The 23,532-nt window shown below is 37.9% G+C and overlaps 1 protein-coding gene across 3 annotated transcripts in view; it reads right to left on the bottom strand.

Annotated features, from left to right (window-relative positions):
- The window catches only part of AOPEP (aminopeptidase O (putative)), a 194,441-nt gene that overhangs the window by 68,067 nt on the left and 102,842 nt on the right, over positions 1-23,532 (bottom strand). For 2 of the 3 annotated variants that reach the window (XM_031054131.1, XM_005154922.2), the window contains exons 11-13: positions 23,007-23,067; positions 9,542-9,604; positions 8,830-8,913 (exon numbers count right to left, since the gene is read on the bottom strand). In XM_031054131.1, the coding sequence (XP_030909991.1) occupies positions 8,830-8,913; positions 9,542-9,604; positions 23,007-23,067 (208 nt within the window). Of the gene's footprint in view, positions 1-8,829; positions 8,914-9,541; positions 9,605-11,130; positions 12,412-23,006; positions 23,068-23,532 lie in introns of those variants that run through there. The other variant, XM_031054132.1, reaches the window with a different exon arrangement.

Raw genomic sequence — 23,532 nt, 5'->3', positions numbered from 1 at the left:
TTGGCAATTCAGCCATACAACCCGCTCTCTCACTCCTTCCCCCTCCTCCCGGAGGGATGGGGAGGAGAATCGAAAGTATGTAACACCCACGGGTTGAGATAAGAACAATCCAGTAACTCAGGTACAACACAAACCCATTACTGCTACCACCAATAACAATAATGATAAGGGAAATAACAAGGGAAGAGAATACAAGTGCTCACCACCCGCCAACCAATACCCAGCCTGACCGGGCAGTGATCTAACCCTTCCAGGTAACTGCCCCTGGTTTAGATACTGGGCACGACATGCTGTGGTATGGAATACCTCTTTGGCTAGTTTGGATCAGGTGTCCTATCTCGGCTTCATCCCATCTTCCCCTCCTCCCTGGCAGAGCAAGAGACTCAGAAAGTCCTTGGTCAGACTAAACATTACTAGCAGCAACTAAACATGTTGGTGTTATCAGTGCTGTTTCTAGGCTGAAAGTCAAAAACACAGCACTCCACCAGCTACTAAGGAGAAAAATTACTGCTACCACTGAACCCAGGACAAATATAAACATTGAGAAAATGAAATCATTCCATCCTTAACTTCATCTTTCCAGTCACACTTGGCCTCTTATAGTATTCTTGTGGAGATGAAGTCACAGCACCATCTTCTGTTCCCATCTCTGCTACACATTAAAATATCACCATTAGTTTGGCACATACATCACTAATTGCTTAATGGACAATTGTCTGGCTTAATTCTTCAGTGTTTATAAGAGAGAGTGCTCAGGGGAAGGTCTGTGTTACGAGACGAAACTTGAAGACCTCAATCCATTTCCTTGCTTTGCCCAACCTTCTTGGGTATCTTTGGACAAGCTATCTAGCACCTCCATGCCTTGATTTACAATCTGTAAAATCAAGTTAAAGATTCTCATTTCAATTCTGAAGGGCAGAATTTAAAAAGAGATGTTACATGCTATTTGGGTAGCTCATGCAGCAGTAATGAGGTCCCAACATACACTACCTCTCCCAGGTAAAACACTCTGGGCAATGAGAAGTAAAACCTCCTCTTCAATCAGAAAATTGGTCCCTTGGAAAGATATTGAGGATGAATGACTAAGGCCTGACTCAGCTACGCCTTTAAATACATGAGTGTCTTCAATGAATTTGTCAGAAGTACAGCCAAAACACAGGGAAATCTCCCACATTTAAACAAAAGCAAGACATTCACAGTTACACAGAACTGGCACTGAGCTGGTAATATTTGCTTTGAAATAAACAGGATCTTGAGCTTGGAAACATCTAATATTCTCTAGCTTTATCTCATATCCTTCTGCAATACAGATGAGAGAACTTAAGCAAGGCAGTCATCAGTCTTGCAAACTAAGTCCTAAGCCCCTTTATTCACGTATTTGTGTTAAGAGTAAAGAAGGAAACCCGCACTAAGGCAGTTTGCATCTGCAATTGTAAGAACACCCTACATTTGGAGCATGTGACCTGGAGTACATAGGAGACAGTTCACAAAACCAAAACATTAGATTTTGTAAAGAGCAAAAGTAATTAAATTTAGTTTCTTAGAACTTGTGTCTCATAGGCTCAAAGTGTCAAGAAAAGCATTTCCTGTGGTTGGTACAGTCATAACATCTTCCCCCTCATGTGTCTGCTAGGATTCCCAGAAATGATAGAGCACTTCTGCCTTGCCTTTATGTGGGCTTTTGTCACAGGCAATTCTTACAGGAACATGGCAACATTAGAGCACTAACAAGTTTCAATGAAAATGCCCAATGGATGCCTCAATTAAAGGCAGAATAGGGGTAATTACACATACAGAACAACATAATTGCCTAAGCTTCTTTTCCATGAGCATTTTTTTTCTGGATAAAAATAAAAGCTTCTCTTGAAAATGCCTGTTAACAAAAACACAGATATAGCACAGGAGAATAACAAATTTCTTGTACTTACTGGCAATCATTTATGAAACAAAATTATGGCAAATTGAAGTGTCATTACCCTGTGCTTCAAGAATGCTGTTCAGATATGGAGATGGCCTAGGTCAACCTCGATATAGGACAACAACCTGGCTTAACAGTACAAAGAGAAAACAAAAACATTTTCTGTTCACTCATACACTGCAGGGCGACTGCAGTTTCAATAAACTGACAGATATTAGACTTGCAATATATGTCTTAAGAGATTAAAAATACTTTTTGTATTTATATACCATATGTAAATATATATTTATATAGCATAAAGATCCATGTTAATGTTGAGATACTGTAGTCTAATTTCAAATGCTGGTATGGGTTTCACAAAACCTTTAAGTGAATCATCCGGTAAGAGGAACTAGACAATTGTGAGTAGTCACTCAATCTGTCCACACAAGAAAAGTGACACAAGAAAATAGATATGGCACTGACCGAATGAGTATAGTACAATTTACACACCTTTAAGAATTCAATCACATCTGTTTAATTAACACAGCAAAGCATGTATTTGCTTTAACACTGAGCTACCTTCCTGCTCAAAGCTTCTTGGGGGTCTGGAAAGAGAGAATGACAATATTGTAATCTGTACCCATGATTACTTTTACTATTACCATCAAAAAGTAGATTAATGACTACCAAAACCTTTTTAACTGCTTTTATAAAAGGCCTGGCCTTTGCCTTCTGTGCTTACATATTTCTCCCAATAACTATGTCCACACTTACAGACTGCTATATATGTGCTTTTACTATACAGTATGTGAACATAATCTAAACTGAAAAAGACATGAGGACAATAGTTAGAACTCATTATCCTACTGCTGACAATGCGTAATAAATGTAAGACTGAAATAAAACACACATAAAACTGAAATATAGCACACATTTGAGCCAGCAGACCATTAAACCTCCTCTGGAGTCATTACAGTCAATCACATCAGGAAGAACTTGGGGACATTTAAATCAAAAGGATTATTCAGCTGCCATGCACAAGAGTATATTTTCAACTAATAAAAGGTCCATAGGAAATTCCACAGAAGAAACCTTGCAGAGTGTTTGAATGCAGTGTACCACTTTTTTCCAAATGTACCAAGTTGCTCCAGTTGGAAAAGCCCTGACAGGGAAAGCCTTCTTTCTGCTCCCAAAACTCGCTATATCACCCCTCAGAATTCACTGTATAAACTCTGGTGTGGGCAGACATTTGAGATGGGCTAAAAATGACCGAATACGTTTTGGTTTTCTGATATTTTGTAAAGATTAAAACTGCTCTAATTTTCCATTTCCTGTTTTATTAAAGAAAAAAGGTATTTGTAAACAAAGGTACAGAAGAGCACATTTCTACCACCAAAAATCTTGCTTTCAAATTTGAAACAAGAGCAGACTGAAAAGTTAGTGGCATTAGTTGATCTTTGTAATATAATTCATCTTGTTAGTATGATATCATGCACAAACACTGCCTAATTAAAATGCCTCCAATGCCCCAGATTGCCAAGCAGTGCCCCATCACTTCTTCCTACAAATAACAGGAACAAAACTCTCTACTAAAACTGCCTTTTTCTTTCCTGCACAAACCTTATATTTTACATTAAAGTTACCTTAATCTTTCACTGCAGAGGATAGCTGCTGTCTCAGCTATACTTAACAATGAAGTAATTATCTGTAAACTTTATTTCAACACACAGCCATGTGGCCTGAGTTCTTCTAATTTAGAAGGGGTCATCTCAGACACTGGAAGGGAACGCATGCTGATAAGTTGCTTCACTGAAATGTGGCCTAATACATAAATACAATCAGAACTATTATAATTGTTTTGATATATACATACTGTATATTTTAATATATACCTAAACATAAAAATGTAGCCTGAATGTGGCCTTATAGGCACATTCAACCTCTGACAAGATGAAAACAATACCCATCTGGGACACTTGATGTGAAATATGCCACGCAACAGCACTTTCTTCGTAAGAGAGATGGGTGCTACTAAAAAGTAAACTAAGATCATGACACAACACTACTGCAAATAGGACAGAGCTTGTACTGTAGTCAGAATTGGACTATTTTTTTAAAAAGTTATTATGGCTCAATCAAAAATTCCACTCTAATTTCTAAGTTTGTTTCCCCACACACACACATAGTTTTCCTGTTCTATTAAATGTTTCTTAAGTGAACTCTGAAGCAGCACTATCCTAAAAAAATACTACTTTTTTGAAGCTGTACAATTATAGTTTCCAAACAATCAGTAATTACAGATATTTTTACAGGAATGGAAAACTAAACACTGAGAATGTTTCATTGTAATGGCCTGAAATTTTATTCATATGTATTCATGGCAAAAGTTTTTTCAAACGGCAGGCTTTATTTCTCAGATAGATTAATAACATTTACTGCAATTCAGCTCTTGTGCATGATGTGGGTGTAAAATTTTCCATTCAATCCCTGTTTGCCACAAGAATTAAATGTTATTTGTAATCAGTGAAGGCCATCTAATACATTTAGAGGGTTCCTAGAGGTTCTTTGAGATTAACAGAATTTGGAAAGGCCAGGTACAGCAAATGACTCCACTGAACACTTGAGGACTTGTTGACATATTTCTTCTAGCTATTAAGCACTTTGTAGTGCACAAGCTCAAAAGATGTTTTTCAGATTTGATCCTTACTTTGATTCTCTGACTGGTGGAATCAAGTAAAAACATTCATTTTAAGAAACAAAAAATGCATGGTAATTAAAGTCTTAAATTAATTTTAATTTACGTAATATTCCTTTACATAAATTAGCAGAAGAATATACTCCTGAATGAATTCCTTAGTTAAAGAAAAGTTTTCTTTTACCATGTTATAGTTTCTTCCCCCTACCTATGTTTTGCTAAGACTTCAAAATATTTTCTACTTAAAGTATAACACCACAATTAATTTTAATGAATTACAAGGTTTGGTTTTCATGTTTCAGTTACACTGGTGAATTCATTGTTAAAGGACAAAGCATTTAGCATTAGTCATACATATCACAATCGGTTTTGCTCTGGTTGTCTGGGTTTTTTTACTGGAAACTTAACAGCTATTTCAAAGTATTTTTTCTTAGGTTATTAACCGAGCTTAAATACTGACAATTGTAAATATCTCGAGTGAGAAGAATGATCAACAGGAAAAAAATCAAAGACAATTACATCTTTAGTAAACTAGTGGACAAATTTTAAACATGTGAAAAGAGTATTTCTGAGAAAACAGTAGAAATTATTCTGGAAAAGCTGAATTGCTCCTCAAAGTTTCAGTATAGAAACAAACTAAAACTGAAAGAGACAAATGCAATTCTGATAATCTGCACAAATCATCTTCCTTTTCTGGTATATAAACATATATGTTTCAGTGCTCTCCCTAACTGCTGTGTACCCTTGGTGTCTCATCCTACGACACTTTCTACTATAGGCATACTTTCAAAGCAGCTTTTTTATTTTAATACCAAATTTCATAAAAGAGTGAGTTAGTATCTTAATAAAAAGGTATGTTTCCTCTCAAATCCCACAGTGGATACAGATCATCTGCTACAATTCATTTGGACTGATTGAAAGATTATATTCTTCTGCCTGACACCCAGCACTGGCATAGATAATGGAATTCTTTTTTTCCAAGCAGGCAGTATCCAGTATCGCAACAAAAATAACAGTAACACTTAGCATTTCTATCACACTCTTGATAAATAATGCAACACGAATTTTAACTAAAACTAGATGTGCTGACCAGCAAAATGACAAGATGAAGAAACAGAGTAAGATTAAATGAGTGAAGAGAATACATGACAATAGGAGGGATGACAAAAGCAGAAATGCAACAGGTGAGTGTGTTTAGGCTTACGTATGTGTACGCATACATCATAGGAAGAATATTTACAGAGAACCATGAACAGAAATCAAGGTGGGCAAAAGATAACTTAGAAAAAGCAACTGAAAGTAAACAGAAAGTAATGAACAGTACTGAAGGTGACTGAGGGAGACAAAGGAGAACAGAGAAAGGAACAGGGGTGAAAAAGAAGAAGAAAGTTTGTAATAAAAGTTACTATGAAAAAATAAAATACTTCAGAAACAGAGCAGTAAAAAGGTTGAAAGGTGAAAAAAAAATATCAGAGAGAAGAGGAGCAAAAGAACAAGGTCCCTTAGTTACATGACTAGAAAGTCTTTCACACCCGTGGAATTTGTTAACACTGCCGCAATCCACTGTGTGTGGATCCATACAGGAGAGCAACACTGCAATGTTCTACATGAGCTTCCCCACTGGTTTATATGTCCCTTGAGTGCAGTTAACACTAGCAGCTACACAGTTCTTTCCCAGCACACGCTACCTTCAAATGTTATTTAAATACACATACGTGCATGTAAAGTCGTCTCCTACATACTTAACTGTTTAGAAGGCAACTTTTTTCAATAAGTAACTCCCCTGTAATTGTCAGCAACCTTTCCTCCACAATTCCGTTTCACTTATTCCAGAGTTATCTGTCTTAGATTTTATACTTGGATGCACAAGCACTTGCTTCGATTTGGCGGTGTCTCAGTATAGCAAAGCCATCCATCTTGCATTACAAAAAGGACTTCCTACCGCAGAGAAAGAAAAGTGATAGAGGAAAATCGGACAGCACAGGCACATGACAATTTAGAAGCTACATTTAGTAAGCTAGGGCTTGTTTTGAAAGGATAAGCAGGATCAATATGAATTTCAGTTTTCCACATGTAGCAAAATACATCAGTATCCTTATTTTAATCACACATGTGATGTGAGTTGGTACCAGCTCTGACTTCTCTGTTTACTTCTTGCTCTGCTTCTTACCTCCCTCTTCTCACTCCATGGTTTTATTCCTACCTCTGCTACTTTCCATTACATGCCTTTTTCTTTCTTGTTGTCTTGTTTATCCCCAAAGTACTTCCACTGCTTTATGGTGTCATTTCTGCTACAAGCCAATACAGACACAACTGAAAATCAAGAATTCTAGCGGAAGAGAGGTTTGCACTGTCCACACTGACTGGTGCCATGCTGGAAACCTACTTGCAGCCAACTCCAAACAAAACAATACAATAAAGATCTGCCAGCACTAGGGAGTTCCTTTGTCTTTTTTCTCTTAAATGTATTGGAGAAGTCACTGTTGCAAAGACCACACCTCTACAGCAGATGAGGAATCCCACCCTTGGTGCCTCGTCAGTGGTTCCACTACAAAACATGTAATTACGCCTTTTCCTTTCCATGGGGTAAGTATACTGCCAATGCAGTGCTGTGAATCTGCACTCAATTTCCAAGAATTATTAATACTTATAGATAACAGAAGATTGTGTATTCTTGCCTTCAATTTTAACTCACATTTCTGCTCACAGACCTTACTCCAGAGTGACTGTTTAAAAAACCCATGACTATACCTTAGGTTTACATATTAGGTTTCACATTTCTAACAGTAAAGTAGAACAACTCCCCCCCTGAAATGGAATTTTATTGGTACAAAGGAGTTTTGCACTAAGGAAGACTCTCCAAAAGAAAGGGATGAGAACAGATATAGCAGCATAAGGTACCTTTAAGACTACTGTTAAGATGTAGCAGGGAACCTACTTTGCACCATTTAAAAATTACATAAAAATGTGTGCAGACTGTAGCTTGTAGCAGGGCTGTATGTACTCTGAATGCATTTTGCTCTCGAATTCACACAGTGATACTTTTTTAACTCTAAAATTCTTCATCTTAAAATGATTGTAAATACAAATGCTACACATACATGCAAACAAGCATTCACATATCAAAATATGAAGAGAAATGTAATTACTTAGTGCAATAGTTTATGCTGTCTCTGTTTAGATCATGTCACTAGCACAGCACCACAGAATATCTTTCCTAAACAGTGTATTCCACTTACAAAGTAAAAGTAGTAGTGAATTACAGGATGCTATTTGGTGGCTTTTTAACTCACTATGGAGCTCATAAATCCCCACACAACAATGCACTTCACAGATATTTGTCATATACTGCAATGCCCATACTAAGGCAACACATCCAGGAGTTGGCAGCCATGCTATCAGCAAGAATTTGGCTACAGAAACAGCAATGATTCATCATGCATTCTAGAAGCACTGTTGAAACAGCAAAACAACACACTGCCATTTTAATCCTTTAAAGGTAACAGGTTTAAAAAAATAATTCTAAATCTGTTTGTAAAAGAAAACAGCTATTCAGAAAAGTGTCGGCTAGTCACCTCTCTACATTGTGGTTTAAACTGTCAACTCAACAGTACAGAACAAATGTATCACAACAGCTAAATAAAAAAATCTCTGTTTTAAAGATAGTTCAATTCAGGCTGCATTCAGTTTTAAAAAAATCTTCTGTAGTAATTATAAAAAAACCATCTAGGCACATTTTCATTTACATTGCAAATAGATTATTTCCAAACTCACCCTCTGAATTATGTGACAACAGCATAGTCAGAACTATTTGTTTCAATGTACAGATCACATCTGTTGTTGGCCCAATATCCACAATGAAAATTAATTGTCAGCTACCAGTAACTGAACGTATGCAAATAGTAGTAGGTCCTGTCAAAAGCTCTCAAGTTCTATTGATTTCTTTGATGAAAGCACTCTTCTTTCTCCCTCATTTACAGTTGTTTACAGTTAAAAACATTAACATCCAGTTAAAAACTGGAACATTCTGAGGAAGTTGTCTTCTAAATTACAGATACCTGAAAATATTCTTGTTTCCATTGTGATAACATAGTGACACTGAAACTTTTATCAGTAATGCCTTTTCACTGTCACCTTGTTGAAGACGCTAAAAAACACCTCTACAAAAGTTTTGAAAGGTGTCATTGGAAAGCATTTTGGATCTGCCACCCTTCAGCATATTGGGAACCCTTACCTTTTGGAAAACAACTTCATCCAGCCTTCTTTTCTTTTTGCCACTTTTTCTCATCATCTGGTTTGTCCGAATCCATTTTGTGACCTGGATTAAAACCATAGTGCCTTTTTAGCAAGAAGATGTGACCTAAGCGCAGCTATTCAACATTAGTAAGAGGCTATAAACAGACTCCAGACAATTTTTTTCCATTGCTTCACTAGAAAGATGAACAGCACTTCTCCCCATCTAGAATGACATGGTCTTAGGTGATCTGGTTAGTTACTTGTGCATGGTCAAAGTGTGAGGTGGTGTTCACCTCAGAGCTTTCAGTTTAAAAGTTTTGCACACAAGAACATGTTTGATGACCTGGTTGCCAAATGGGAACCTGGACAGAAAGTTAACCACTGCGGTGTGCAAAAATCCTGGGGAAAATCTCTGTGCTTTATCCTTTACACCTTCTATTTCAAGTAAGAGGTTTATTTCCAGCCACCCAGTCCAAAGTTGTTCCAAACTACCAACACCAAATTTAGACGATGGGGCTGTTATTATTTAATAAAGAAGTAACTCTTCAGTTTCTTCCCCCATACAAATGTTTTTATTCCCATATGACAGCAACTATGTTTTAAAGCATGGCCGGGGTGGCGAGGGGGGTCAGGTGAAAAACTTGAGGAGCAGACTGGCAAAGGAACGAAGCGGGGGGCAATGTAAGAGTTGTGGAAGATTTTCTCCTCACCTCGCCGCTCACTTGCTGGACGAGCCGACTCTCCTTCCACGTCTCACCCTCCTCCAGCAAAGGCTACATGGGGGAGAAAGCGCAAGCTAAGGCGGGCTTGCCAGCGGAGTATCCCCGCTTAGGCTTCGCTCCCCCGGGCCGCGGAGCGAACGGGACAGCGCTGCAGCAATCCCGGCCCGCCCGACACCGTCCCCCCGCCCGGACCCAGCGTCACCGAGCCGGAGCCTCGCCCTGTTCCGTACCGCCGTAGCCGTCTTCAGTGGCGGCACACCGCAGCCCCTCAGTCGGAAATGAAACACCTCCGCGGGGTCCCCCGCCCCCGAACTCCGGCCCCCATGTCCATGCGGAGAGGAGGAGCGTTTGAAACGCGTACGGACCAGCGGCTCCGGGGCGGCCCCGCCGGGGCTCGCCGCGCCTCCCCGGGGCCAGCCCGCAATACCGCCAGTGGTGCCTCGCCGGCGGGGCCCGGCTGTCCTCCCCCCGGCGGTGCGGATACCGAGCCCAGCCGAGCTGCACGGACCAGGCGGCAGTGGTGCGGACCGCCTGGCCGACGCGGCGGCTGTTCCTAACGGCCGTGGGAGCGCTTGTCGCAGGTTACGGACTAGCTTTCAGAGAGACGCTCTCTCGTTAAGTCTCTCATTGTGACAAACGCTTTCCTGTTAACCTTCCTATAACCGCCCGCTGTCCCAGGTGTTCACAGCGGAACGAGCTAACGGGGCCGGCTCAAGGGAGGAAGTACCCCCATCATGAAGTGCTTCAGATTACTCCCAGTACTTGTTTGATACCTGAAGAATCCAGCTATTAAATTACCTTGGAGAGCCTGAAATGTGCCTTAAAAGCAAGAACCAAGCTCATTAATCATGTGACAGCACAGCAAGCCCCTAATTGCGGGTCCAGTTAAATGCTATTCAACAAGAGACTGGAAGCAGGTGATTTAATTTAGGCATATGATTTCAACAGATGTTTCTGTGCTCTTTGAAGAGGATATACTAGCTCTGCCATGATGGAAGACACCGAAGTAATGTCAGCTATGTAAAATTTGAACGCTATAAATTTCTAATTTAGGATTTTACTTAGTGATCTGTGTTTAGAAATTAAAATTACAGACAATAATGGATAGACTGCTTCATACTCGATATAGTTAAAATTATGATAGAAAGGTATTTTTAGTATTTAAAAAATAATATATTCTGTGCTACATATGACAGTTTCCTGACAGCATCAAAAGAAAATCTATGCTCTTGTAAAAGAATAAGGCTCATTAAAGCACATATTTGAGCAGATCCTCCTATATATAGAATTAGATGGACTTTGCAAACAGATTTAAGCAAATAAAGATAGGTCCAATTAGTGTGTGCTATATCACTGAAAAAAAAACACACAAAAAAAACTCCTCTCTCCAACCCTTTTTGTTTTACTGACACAACATACTTTTTTCAAGATCAAAAGCTTCAGATCAAAGCCAAGATCAAACTCAATGCTTTAAATAGAAGCAACTTCACTATGAAGCATTACACAAAAAAGAACTTCAATAGAGGTATCACAGTAGAAAATCGTACCATAGATTTTTATTTCACACTCGCCACAGGCCTACTTGAACTTGCATATTTTTATTTTGTAAAACTACAGCAGATTTCTGCTAAATGGTGATTCTGGAAGCTCCTATAAATTGGCTCTTGAACTCTGCACATTTTAATGGGGAAAGAAGAACAGTGCATAGCTCAAAGAGACACACAAGGATATGAACAAAAAATGATGTTAATAGGAAATACAAACTAATGTAACTACCTAAACAATATTCCCTTGGGTCAGCCAACAGATTAGATTTACATTCCCACAGATACAGTTATGCAAAACACCGGGAAATAGAGACAGTGTAACATTTATACTTTAAATCCTTTGAAGGGTTACATTTCCTGTCCTCTCAAACCTTTGGAGAAAACTAAGGGAAAAAATTTAAATGAGATACTGATTTACAGACCTGCAGACCCTGGGGCTGATTTGGGATGAAAATCCCTGTACGCACAAACACATGCTGTGTTAAAACTCAAGAGGTAGCTCCTGTTTTCCTGTTAGTAACTGCACAGCAGTGAAGGAAACCCAACAGGAATTGTTACTTACTTTTTATTCTGCTAATAGACCTTATGGAGCCAACACCTTGGATGATGGTATACCCAATTTAAGGGGGAATGGCTGCATGATCCTCCATCAACTGTTCTGTTTGCTGTCCACATGACACTGACTGTCATACTTGAACCCCCTCACAACAGAAACTAAGAGATTAGTCCTTCCATCTTCCATGCCCTTCTTTACTTGGAAAGCCTTTCTTTCAGGGACTGCTAATGGAGCTCTCCTATCTAACACTTAGCTTGGGAACAAGCATTTATACATGTCAACATATGCTATGATACTTCATTCTTGGAGCAGCAGGATTAAATATAACTGAATTTTGAGATAGGGAGAGGAGGTAACACTTCCTACCAATTGGGTGAAGGCAGGCCCATAAATAACTTAGGTAAATAATTTAGACAGTGATGTACATCAGCTATTTTTCAAGCCAGATCCCAAGGATACAATGAACTTTGAGGACTGTATATAGCCTAGAAAACAATTGGATATTTGAGCAACAGCCAACTCTTTCATTTTAAAATGAAATAGAAACTAGTTTTAGATTGTTCAGGCTGTGATGGCTGCTAATGATAACTCAATAAAAAGTCACGATTATGCACTTTTCCTTTGCATAAATTGTCTATAATTTCAGTGGATCTGTGCTACTCTAATGCTAAAACATTCGATATCGGTGAATGTCTTGGTAACTTGTTGTATCCAAGGTGAACACTGAATAAGTGCTTACCAACATTTTTCAGATACTGAAAGGCAAAAAGAAAAGAGTGAAAATGGAGGAATAAAAATATTTAATATTAATAAATTAATAAATTTTAAGTAAATTAAATTAATAAAATTTAAATAAATTTTAAAAGAGCTTTTGCAAAGGAGAGGAAATTGATAACTAATGCAGTCAAGTTATTTTCCAGTCTCTCCTTTCTAGAGATGGTATTTTCCTCTCAATTACTGAATTTTACACCACATAAACACACACACACACATTATGTATTCAGAACTATGTGGACACCAGCAAGCATACAGGAAAGTCTCAAGATTTTACTATGGCATCATGTTTTCTCTCAGAGGATGTAACTAATCAATCTACAATTGATTACTTCACCAATCTACAAATTGCAATTTTGTATCTTTATACAACCTCCCTTGTAACATAAAACAAAAAATGGATTCACCCCCAGATTTGTTTATCATGATATTGCCTACATTTTAAGGCTAATGCCATCACACCTGAGATACCAGTAAAAGATAATTTAATGGACCTATGATAAAATTCAAGATATGTGTTTTCCTACCATTGAGAAGATCTATAGGACAAATGCCTACTAGTTTAAGTTGGAAAATTAACTTACTTGGAAAGTGAGACTATGATGTGCCCTCAGCACAGCCTGTGTAACCTGAAAACTGATTCAGCAGAAGAGACCTGGCTTCCAATCTTTTGTAAAAAGGCTCAGAAAATGAAAACACAGCAATGTGTTTTATCCAGTATCTCACCAGATGATTAATAATGGCTTGAAATATTTGACTGTATTCCCCAAGGGCAAGAACTGCAAGGATTTTAAAACACTACTGTTATCAGAGAGACTAAGAGGCAGTAGACTACAAGTGAACATGGCAAAATGGCTGATGTATCCATATTTCAAGAAGCAGTATATCATCAGCAGATCAAAGTTACTGGAAGTGAAATCCAGCCCAGAATGTGGTCCTCTGAGAATAGTAAGTCCCCCAGCTGACTCTGCGCAGTTTTCATGGGGACAGCTTTATTCACTTTGTGTGTTTGGTTTGTTTTTTTGGTTTTGGTTTTGTGTTTTTCATTTTGGTTTGGTTGGTTTTGTTTTTGTTTTTTTGTTTGGGTTTTCTTGGGATTTTTTTTGTTTGTTTTTTTTTTGTGGTGGTGGTGTTTTGGGGTTTTTTTTGTTTTTTTTTTTTAATTTATTTTGTTGTTGGGGGTTTTTTATTTTTATTATACAGAAAAACAAAAATATGTCTTAACATGGCTACAGGACAGTCATGCACCACTGATGTGACAAGCAGTGTTTTTCTTACTTTTCCAGTACAAAGAAATTCAAAGAAAATGAAGCAGACTTTCTTTCTTCTTGAAGAAATAAAATACAGCTTTCAGAGTTACTGAACTCCGGGTCTTACTGATCCCTTGAAGAAATCAAAAATCCTTCCAACAGTTCTTGTAAAGAAACATATTCAAAGCAAGAGTCCATAAGCTTGAACAATGACCTTTACTGCTCACTTTTGTACTGACTAATAGCTTTGTCAGCCAATACACTTTTCAAACCTTTCTTTCTCCAGACATCCTAATTCTGGCATTTAAATTTTACTGTGGGCTTAGAGGGGAGTAGGCAAGAATAGTTACAGCAACCTGGAAAAACATTCTTTTCTTATGGAGATGAATGAGTTTTAGGAGAATCACTTATTTCCTCTATGATTAAATAAGAGGTACCCATCACCTACATCTTCAGTCTGACTAAGAAGCACTATTTAATGAAAAGGGATGACTGAAGGTAATGTAAACCTGGAAAGATCTTGACACTGCTGGTGTCAGCTTTTGCGAAAGACAGCTAACTGATAGGTGCGGAACAAAGACCATTACACAAATTTTGTTACCATCTGCTCTCTACAAGTCCTTCAGCAGCTCAGTGTTTTTGCAGAATGTCTGAGGAAAGCATTGGGCTGAAAAGCAAGAGCTTCCATTCCCAACTCTAGCCAGTTGGGAAAGCAACAGCAGGATGTGAACCCTCAGGATCACTTTGAGTTTCTGACTGGACCACTGAAGGAATCAGCAGGTCGCAGTTTTTTGGGTTAGTATTACACAGGACTACATGCCTAACTCTATTCTCCTGCATTAAAACGATCTCAAATATTATTTCCTGAAGGAGAATTTGATTTCTCCTTATTTCATATTGTGTGTCCCATGCACAAAAACTACTTACAGGGACTCCAAACTGGAGAAATTTCAACCATTTTGAAGGATACTATTTCCTCATTAAAATAGAAAAGCTGTTTTCTTGCAAGGTAGCACAAAAATATTTTAAAGCTTTATGGATTGTTTCAACTGGATAAAGAAAACAATGGGCAGGCTAAAAATTAATTAGTTGCTAACTTCTGTGCTTTGGATATTTTTACAAGCAATGGATTAAAATTAATGTTTATTGCTATGCAAGCCCAGCTGTGTCCTGATTGCTAAGTCTCAGTTCAACATTTTTCTGTAAAAGTCCTCCCTCTCTTAGCTATGTTTCCACGCCCTGCGCATGTAGGTGTGAGAGTGGGAACTTGGGAATGTGAACTCGATCCAGCATTGATCAGCCAGGCAGCAAACTATTATTGTTCTTTAGATACCAAACATAACTCCTTTCTAGTAGGGATAAGCTCAGTCATTCTGCACATAACAGAGCTTTTGTGTTCAGCGACACAATTAATAGGGAAAGGGAACAAGAATGACTGCTTAAGATTTATTAAACTTAAAAGAGGTTCTAAGTGAACCGAGTCCACAATTATTTCAGAAACTGAACATTTGTTTCAAATGCATCTCAACTTCTTGAACAAGCTATGACTTGTGCAGATTTACTACACTACTACTACTGCACCTCTGAGCTGGACATGTACAATACTGAAAGGCACCCTGAGAAAAAATAGAAATACATTTGTGAAAAACTGTTTTTTAACTGGCAAGCCAATGTTTTAGCAGACCATTAAATCCAGTAAAGTATCCTGCTCAGACATAATACAGATATAATACAGTCCCAGCAGAGAATCTCAAAAGCAATTTTTCCTGAATTATTCAATTAATGGTTAAATTAAGACTCCTAAAACTGGTTTTTAAACTTCACTTTTAAACAACAGAAGCACTGAAATATTATGGCAAATATTTCAAATGTAACAGTCAAAAATTAGTATCTACACTCAACCTAGACAGAAAGTTACTCAGCACTATACAGGTGTCCAGCTTGAGGCAGTCTGTTTTCCAGTTTTAGAATGTGATCACACAGTAAATTGTAACAATGCCATTCTGATCTTGAATGTCTGTGTTCTTCTCCTAAAATGACCAATTGCATGTGATTACCCCAACCCCTCCAAAATTATAAAAGTACTCTAAGCTATGCCTGAACTTGAAGAGCTCTGAAATATATTTGGGCTCATACTGACATGTAATGATGTATTTTATGTAAGCAACTTCCTTGAACTTTTGCATATTTAAAAAACAAGAATTAGTCATGGTTGTATCTTGTTTAGTTGTATCTAAAATACAATTTATAGGCATGGCTAAATAAATTACAAGGCCATTTTATGCCAAGAACCTTCTTCAGATCAACAGAGGCTCTGTTTAAATAATAACAGACATTAAAACTTAGTTGATAGTTTCCTACAAACAAATTAGCAATTCTCCGTATACTATCATCTATTTAGAAAGACTTTCGGATGGATAGTAGTTATTTAAAACATATTTAAAGGAGTTAACAAAATGGAGAGAAAGTGTCTCTCTGTGTGATCTGTCTTGATCTGTTTCACTTCATGATTCATCTGACATTTATGCACTCTACAGTACTATACACATTACTTGATTACATTATTATATTTTCAAAAATCCTATCTTCAAAATCTTTTGTCTTGCTGTGCTTGCTATCATTATAGAAGACATTAATCAATTTATATTGTTGACCTATGCTCCTTTAAATTTTGGACTTGCTAGTCACCTTGATAAGATTAAGAAAACCCACAATTTTTCTAGAGGGGAACTACTTATTCTTCAAATTATGCTTACCTTATACAAGTACTTCTCTTAAAGTAACAGTTATGATTTCTTCAGATTCTTTCTCAAATGTCAACTAAATAGAATTCAGCTATGAAGTCAGCTATCTTTTCTTCACTGATGTTAAAATACACACAAAACTATCCATGTTCAAATAAAAATTCAAAGTATAAGTAGCAAACTTCAGTATTTAAGCAGCAGTATGTTATTCTTGTGACTAACAATACCAACTTTGAAATTAATCTAACACAGACACTGTGAAGCTTCATTAAGTAAGAAAATTACACCTCTTTGTAGGGCCCTTCCCATTTTATTTCTCCAATTCACAAGCTTGAATGAGATTTTCTTACTTGACAGATAATAATAATAACAATAAAACAAATTTTCAAGATAAGGCACGACTAGCAATGACAAGAAATATCAAAAAATAAGAAACCCAAGCTTTAAGTTACACTGTGATTGAGTTAGAGTGATTTTCCTCTTGGAAAAATTTTCTAGCACCCTCTATGAAACCTGGTGAACAGTTTAGTAAGTTTAGTAACAGCATTCTTTTAAAAAACATGCTAATGTGGTTGGTTTGTTAGTAATTGACCATAGCTGCTACCCTTTGATGCATTCGCTTGCAGAGCTATCCCTTCATCTGTATTTTTGTCTTAGTAAAAGAAAACAGGAAATCTGGAAACCTTATAACTGGGGCAAAAGACAGAAACCTTCTTAATAAGAAATTGCTTTATCAGAAATCATATTAAGTACTTGAGCTGCTCCTGTAAAATTCTTCTAATATCTATGAAACTACAGGAATAGGTTATTTGCATTGATTTAAAACCCTTTACAATATATATTTCAGTTTAAAATTTGTAATAGTGCTGCTATGAGTTTCCTTTCCAATTAATTTCTTCTTCAAGCAGGACAATCCAAGAGCCAGTCACAAGAAAACAAAACCAGAAATACCATGAACAGATGAATATTCAGCACTGGAAGGCTTCTTTTAATTGTGTATTTCCAGAAACTTCGGCGTTTTACGAGTCACATTAGTAGATAAAGCTTAACTACTGCTGTGCCACAGTAATAAAAAGGCAGTGCAGAGAAAAGAAAAAAAAAAAGAGTTCTCTTTAAATGGCAAAATTCTTAGTATTGCAACAGGAAGCTGTGCTCTAATGTTTATTCAGTATTAGAAAGCATGGAGTAATATTCTTGCAATACACCCTATGTATGAGCTGTACATACTCTGAAATACTGCCTTTAGTCAGATATACTTGACCTACATTAAACATTAAGGTAAAAGAGTGGGTAAGAATTAAGCTTTACCAAGATAATAAAAGTAGCAAAAGGGACTAGGAGAAAGATATAGCAGTGCCATCACCTCTTGCAATTTTTTTCATGATTTTGAGGGGATGTTGTCTCCCTAGTGCCTAGATCTATATGATCATAAAATACTTGCAGATTACACTGTAGGATATGTTGAAACTAAACATTATGAAGGAGCAGGGCAGCTACTTCTCCCTCTTATTTTTTTCTAACTGAAGAATAAATCTGGACAAAATGATTTTCATAACACAAAGTACCAAATGAAATACCCAAGAAACATTCAAGATAGCAAATTTACTAGTAAACAGTCGTGTGTTATAAGTCAATGCAGTTTCAGAAGCAAAAGAAAAGGTGGTGAAACTGAAATGAGCTAAAAATATACATGTAAGAGTATGAGATGCAGACCCTATCTAACATTTAGAAGTATACTTCTTAATTGAACAGTGTACAACAGAGTTCAAAAGGGGAAATTATTTTAAGCATATTTTTTAAAAGTTAATTATCTAGGGTAGAATAAGAAATTCAGGTAAGAGTAACTGGCCCATATGAAACAAAACCAAGTCTGTACAGAGCTGAGAAAAATTTCCTCAATAAGCATATGGTCTGTTAAACTCTAATAACATAGACTGAAAAACACAATAGAAACTGTACTTTAGAGAACAAATCATTATCAGCAGTGGTCTTACACGATTTCATAGGTGTTTTCCAGCTCTCAATACTGTGTAGTTCTTCTATTTCTTGCCAACTTAACTCACTGACTAAAGTTAAGTGATTACTACTTGCATACAATGAAAAGTTGCTATAATCCCCACGGTGAGTCATCTCTTGAGACAGAAGTAAATGCTGTAGGTTGCTTGGTTTGATAAAAAGTATTTTCAGCAAAACAATATGTTTCACCTTATTTAACAACACCATGATGTGTTCCCAGAAAAAAAAATCCTTGTGAATACTTCTACTTCAGTAATGCTTGGTTTCCTTGCTTAAGTTCCTTATTGTTTTGTGTGTGAGAAAACCTTAATGCACAGCAAGCCTAAAGGCAACCACTATACTGTGGCACTCTTCCATGTAAGAAAGAATTGGCCAGTCATCACCACACACCCTTTTTTTACAACATTAACCTTTAATGCTGTAGAAAACTATTTTTTCATGGCAACAGGCCAAATTCTGGTTTAATTTATAAGTCTGACTCCCTTACATGAAGTTATTCTTGGTTACTGCTGATATATATATATACACGCACACACACGTATATATATACACACATATATACACACACACACATATATATATACACATGAGCCTGGAAAGTAGCCCAAAATTTAGAAGAGAAAAAAAGACTTTTCAAAGAATGAAATGGTATTAGAAATTGACAAATACCTAAGTTTCAATAGTTGCAAGTATAAAAGAGTACGTATGTATGTGGCTCCCTGGACAGAGTTGGAGATAGGATTTGGAATGGCAAATGTAAAAAAGCACAGGTAAAGGAGTACAAGATACTCAGATACATACCATGACATGCAACATACGTAAACAGTACAAAATTCCTCTATTGGAATTTTTCTACTGGAAGGAAGATGGTAAGTAACATTGCTTCAGCAATCTGGGTAGTAGAAAGTATTTACTCTCAACAATCTTTTGCACAAGTAGCTTTACAGTGTCCTTACACTAGACACTGTGTGAAGACAGTGAACTGGGGGATGGGCCAAAACATAGAAATAAAAGACGCCACAGAAACAACCACAGGCACTATAGAATATGAAGGTTCTCATATGGGAAAGGTATAAAGAAGCCATGTTCTAATTTGATTTTCAGAATGGACAGCATGATGCATATTCCCCAATCCCATTATAGAGGATTGTCTCTCCAGTAAGGAAGTTTCCTCTCCAAATGCAGTGAAGTCTTAGATAGTATTAGTAAACTTAAAATGTTTATATTCTCAACATATTTCTTACTAAACCACTGAGAACTACTTTTTGCCCCTAGGGTGCTGCAGAATTGAGTGACTAACTATCATGCTAGAGGACTCTATCATAGAATCACAGAATAGTTAGGGTTGGAAAGGACCTAAAGATCATCTAGTTCCAACCCCCCTGACATGGGCACAGACACCTCACACTAAACCATATTACCCAAGGCTTCATCCAACCTGGCCTTGAACAGTGCCAGGGATGGAGCATTCACAACCTCCCTGGGCAACCCATTCCAGTACCTCACCACCCTAACAGTAAAGAATTTCTTCCTTATATTCAATCTAAACCTCCTCTGTTTAAGTTTCAACCTGTTACCCCTTGTCCTATCACTACAGTCCCTAATGAATAGTCCCTCTCCAGCATCCCTGTAGGCCCCCTGCAGATACTGAAAGGCTGCTATGAGGTCTCCACGCAGCCTTCTCTTCTCCAGGTTGAACAGCCCCAACTTTCTCCGCCTCTCTTCACACGGGAGGTGCTCCAGTCCCCTGATTATCCTTGTGGCCTCCTCTGGACTTGTTCCAACAGTTCCGTGTCCTTTTTATGTTGAGGACACCAGAACTGCACACAGTACTCCAAGTGAGGTCTCACAAGAGCAGAGTAGAGGGGCAGGATCACCTCCTTCAACCTGCTGGTCACGCTCCTCTTGATGCAGCCCAGGATACGGTTGGCATTCTGGGCTGCAAGCACACACTGAAGCCAGCTCATGTTCATTTTCTCATCAGCCAACACCCCCAAGTCTTTCTCCACAGGGCTGCTCTGAATCTCTTCTCTGCCCAACCTGTAGCTGTGCCTGGGATTGCTCTGACCCAGCTTTAGGACCTTGCACTTGGCATGGTTAAACTTCATGAGGTTGGCATCAGCCCACCTCACAAGTGTGTCAAGGTCCCTCTGGATGGCATTCCTTCCCTCCAGCTTATCAACAGAACCACACAGCTTGGTGTCATCGGCAAACTCGCTGAGGACGCACTCAATCTCACTGTCCATGTCACCAACAAAGATGTTGAACAAGATCGGTCCCAACACCAATCACTGAGGGACACCACTCGTTACTGGTCTCCAGCTGTACATTGAGCCATTGACCACAATTCTTTGCATGTGGCCATCCAGCCAGTTCTTTATCCACTGAGTGGTCCACCTATCAAATTGATGTCTCTCCAATTTAGAGACAAGGATGTCATGTGGGACAGTGTCGAACACTTTGCACAAGTCCAGGTAGATGACATCAACTGCTCCACCCCTGTCCATCATTTTTGTAGCCCCGTCATAGAAGGCCAGCAAATTGGTCAGGCAGGATTTCCTATTTCCTATCATACATTCAGTAAAATAGGGGTGATAAGCAGAAAGTTGCTGAATCCTATGTACAGCACAGGATGCTGCTCCTGTGCCATTGAGACATCGTTGGAGCAGACATTCACCAGCTGCTTTTCAGTTGCTTCAGTATTCAGGAAAGGTAGTCAACTTCAAGGGATAGTCTGTATCTCATACTGCCTACGCTGCCTGACAGGGGAGTGAACAGTATGAGGAGGAGAAAGGAGCTGACAGAAACCTTCCTCTACATGCACCCTAGTCTGCTTACCTGGCAACCTACATGAGAAGGTCAGTTCTGTGGCATTCCTGAGCTGATATTTATTATGCAAGTAGTTAATCTGCATGTTTGAAGGTGGTCTGTGTGCCTTTACATAAGATTCAGCACATTAGCCAAGTGAATAGTTTGGTGAAATAATCTACATACTGTTTAAGGGGGTTTCAGTATAAAGTCCTGTGCAGCACAAGTAGACTAATACTTCTGTAGTCAGTAAATACAGTCATATTTAGATTATAGATACTAATGTATTGAAAGTTTTGATTTTAGGAATAGAGGATCCCCAAATTATTTAATAACACACAAAGGAAACAAGGTTTCCTGTTTGCTGAATGATAACTGTAGTTCTTTCAATAAGGTGGAAACAACCTCCCGTAAGAGCCTGAGAAGTGCTTAAGGCAAAAAGGATAAACCATCAAAAAGAGAGTCAGAGGGAAGAGGTCAGCGTGCTGATGCTCAGAAGAAGCAGAATACTATGTCAGCACATATAAGTAAGATGCCAGAAAACTCTTCCATTTCAGGCAGACATTTCAGCATTTACAACTACAGCTGTGAAATGTCAGTTTATCCCATGTACTTAAAGCAGCTGTTCTACAACATACTAATTTTTTTTATGAGGAACAAAACTTTAATCAAAGCACAGCATTAAATTCAAGGTCCTTTTTCAACAAATGACTGAATATTAAATGCACGACTGTCCTGGGTTCAGCTGGAACAGTTATTTTTCTCCTTCCTAGTAGCTGGCGCAGTGCTGTGTTTTGGCTTTAGTCTGACAACAGTGCTGATAACACATGGATGTTTTAGTTGTTGTTCAGTAGCACTTACTCTGGTCAAGGACTTTTCAGTCTCTCATATTCTGCCAGTGCAGAAGGACAGAAGAAGCCGGGAGGAAGCAGAGACAGGACACCTGACTCAAACTAGCCAAAGGGGTATTCCATACCACAGCATGTCATGCCCGGTATAGAAACTGGGGAGAGTTACCTGGAAGGGATTGATCGCTGCTCAGGTTGGGTTGGGTATCCGTTGGCAGGTGACGAGCAGTTGTATTCTCTTCCCATTATTTCCCTTATTATTATTACTAGAAATAATAGTTTTGTGTTATGTTCCCCTCCTCACTGGCAGAGAATGAGAGACTGAAAAGTAAGCACTACGGAGCAACAACTGAAACATTGGTGTGTCATCAACATTATTCACAGACTATAGCCGAAAACAGAGCACTGTACCAGCTTACTAGGAAGGAGGAAAGTAACTGTTAACAGCTGAACCCAGGATCATAGGACAGCAATGAAGTACATTACCCATGCATAAGATTTCATGACCAAGTCACAATATTCACAAAATATCAGAGTACAAATAACTGAACATTTAGTTCAGTATGGCTTTTAGGTAATTCACATACTGTCAACTGTCAACAATGGTCCTTGCATTTAATAGAGTCTACAACTATACTGTAAAGCATACTTCCATATGCCTACAGTATTAAGCAATAGGATAAGTTTTGTAAGGTTTGCCCTTTATCAGGCTTGTTGAGGCAATGGTAGAAGCAAAAACCTGAAACAAATAAAAGCTAAACCCCTATAAAGATGTGAAAAGCAGTCATTATCAAAACTGTGTATTTTAAGCCATGCCTGTTTTAAGTTCAGGTAATGATTTAAATAACATATACTGTAATGAGAAATGCAAGAACCCAGAAAGAACTGGGAACTGGTATTTTGTATTTACCTTTGGTATTCCGGAAGTGTCAAGCCAATTCTGGAAGATGCTTTCTGCAGTTAATCCAGATCTTAAAATAAAAAAAAAAAAAAAAATTAAGACATACGCAAAAATATATTTTTTCCTGTATGAAAATTAATTCTTTAGAAGCTAAGCAAAACCCTCAAATCCATGTACTGATTGTACTGCATTGGTACTACATTCTTGGGGTTTCTTAAATGAATAATACCATCAGAGATGACATGAGCAAATTTAGACAGATCAGGTATTATGTGCTTAAAACTCAAATGATAAGTTCAGTGCTTATGAGGATTGACATAGAAAATGTAAGATGGTAAACTACATTTACGAAACATATAAAGTCTGAACAGGTGCTCTATTTTTTGAGTGGACTTTTGTTTTTAAAAAAAAACTCACGGAGAAGTGTATTTAGCCAGAGACATACAAACCCAGTATTTTACTACAGAAGGAGCCTAAATGCAAACATAAGATGCTAAAGAAATTAAAGACAAACTTCCTTAAACTTTTGGGTTTT

This window comes from Melopsittacus undulatus, chromosome Z (assembly GCF_012275295.1).
Source record: "Melopsittacus undulatus isolate bMelUnd1 chromosome Z, bMelUnd1.mat.Z, whole genome shotgun sequence".
NCBI lineage: Eukaryota > Metazoa > Chordata > Aves > Psittaciformes > Psittaculidae > Melopsittacus > Melopsittacus undulatus.
The sequence above is the reverse complement of the archived record's forward strand: the minus strand, read 5'-3'. Positions and strand labels throughout refer to the sequence as shown.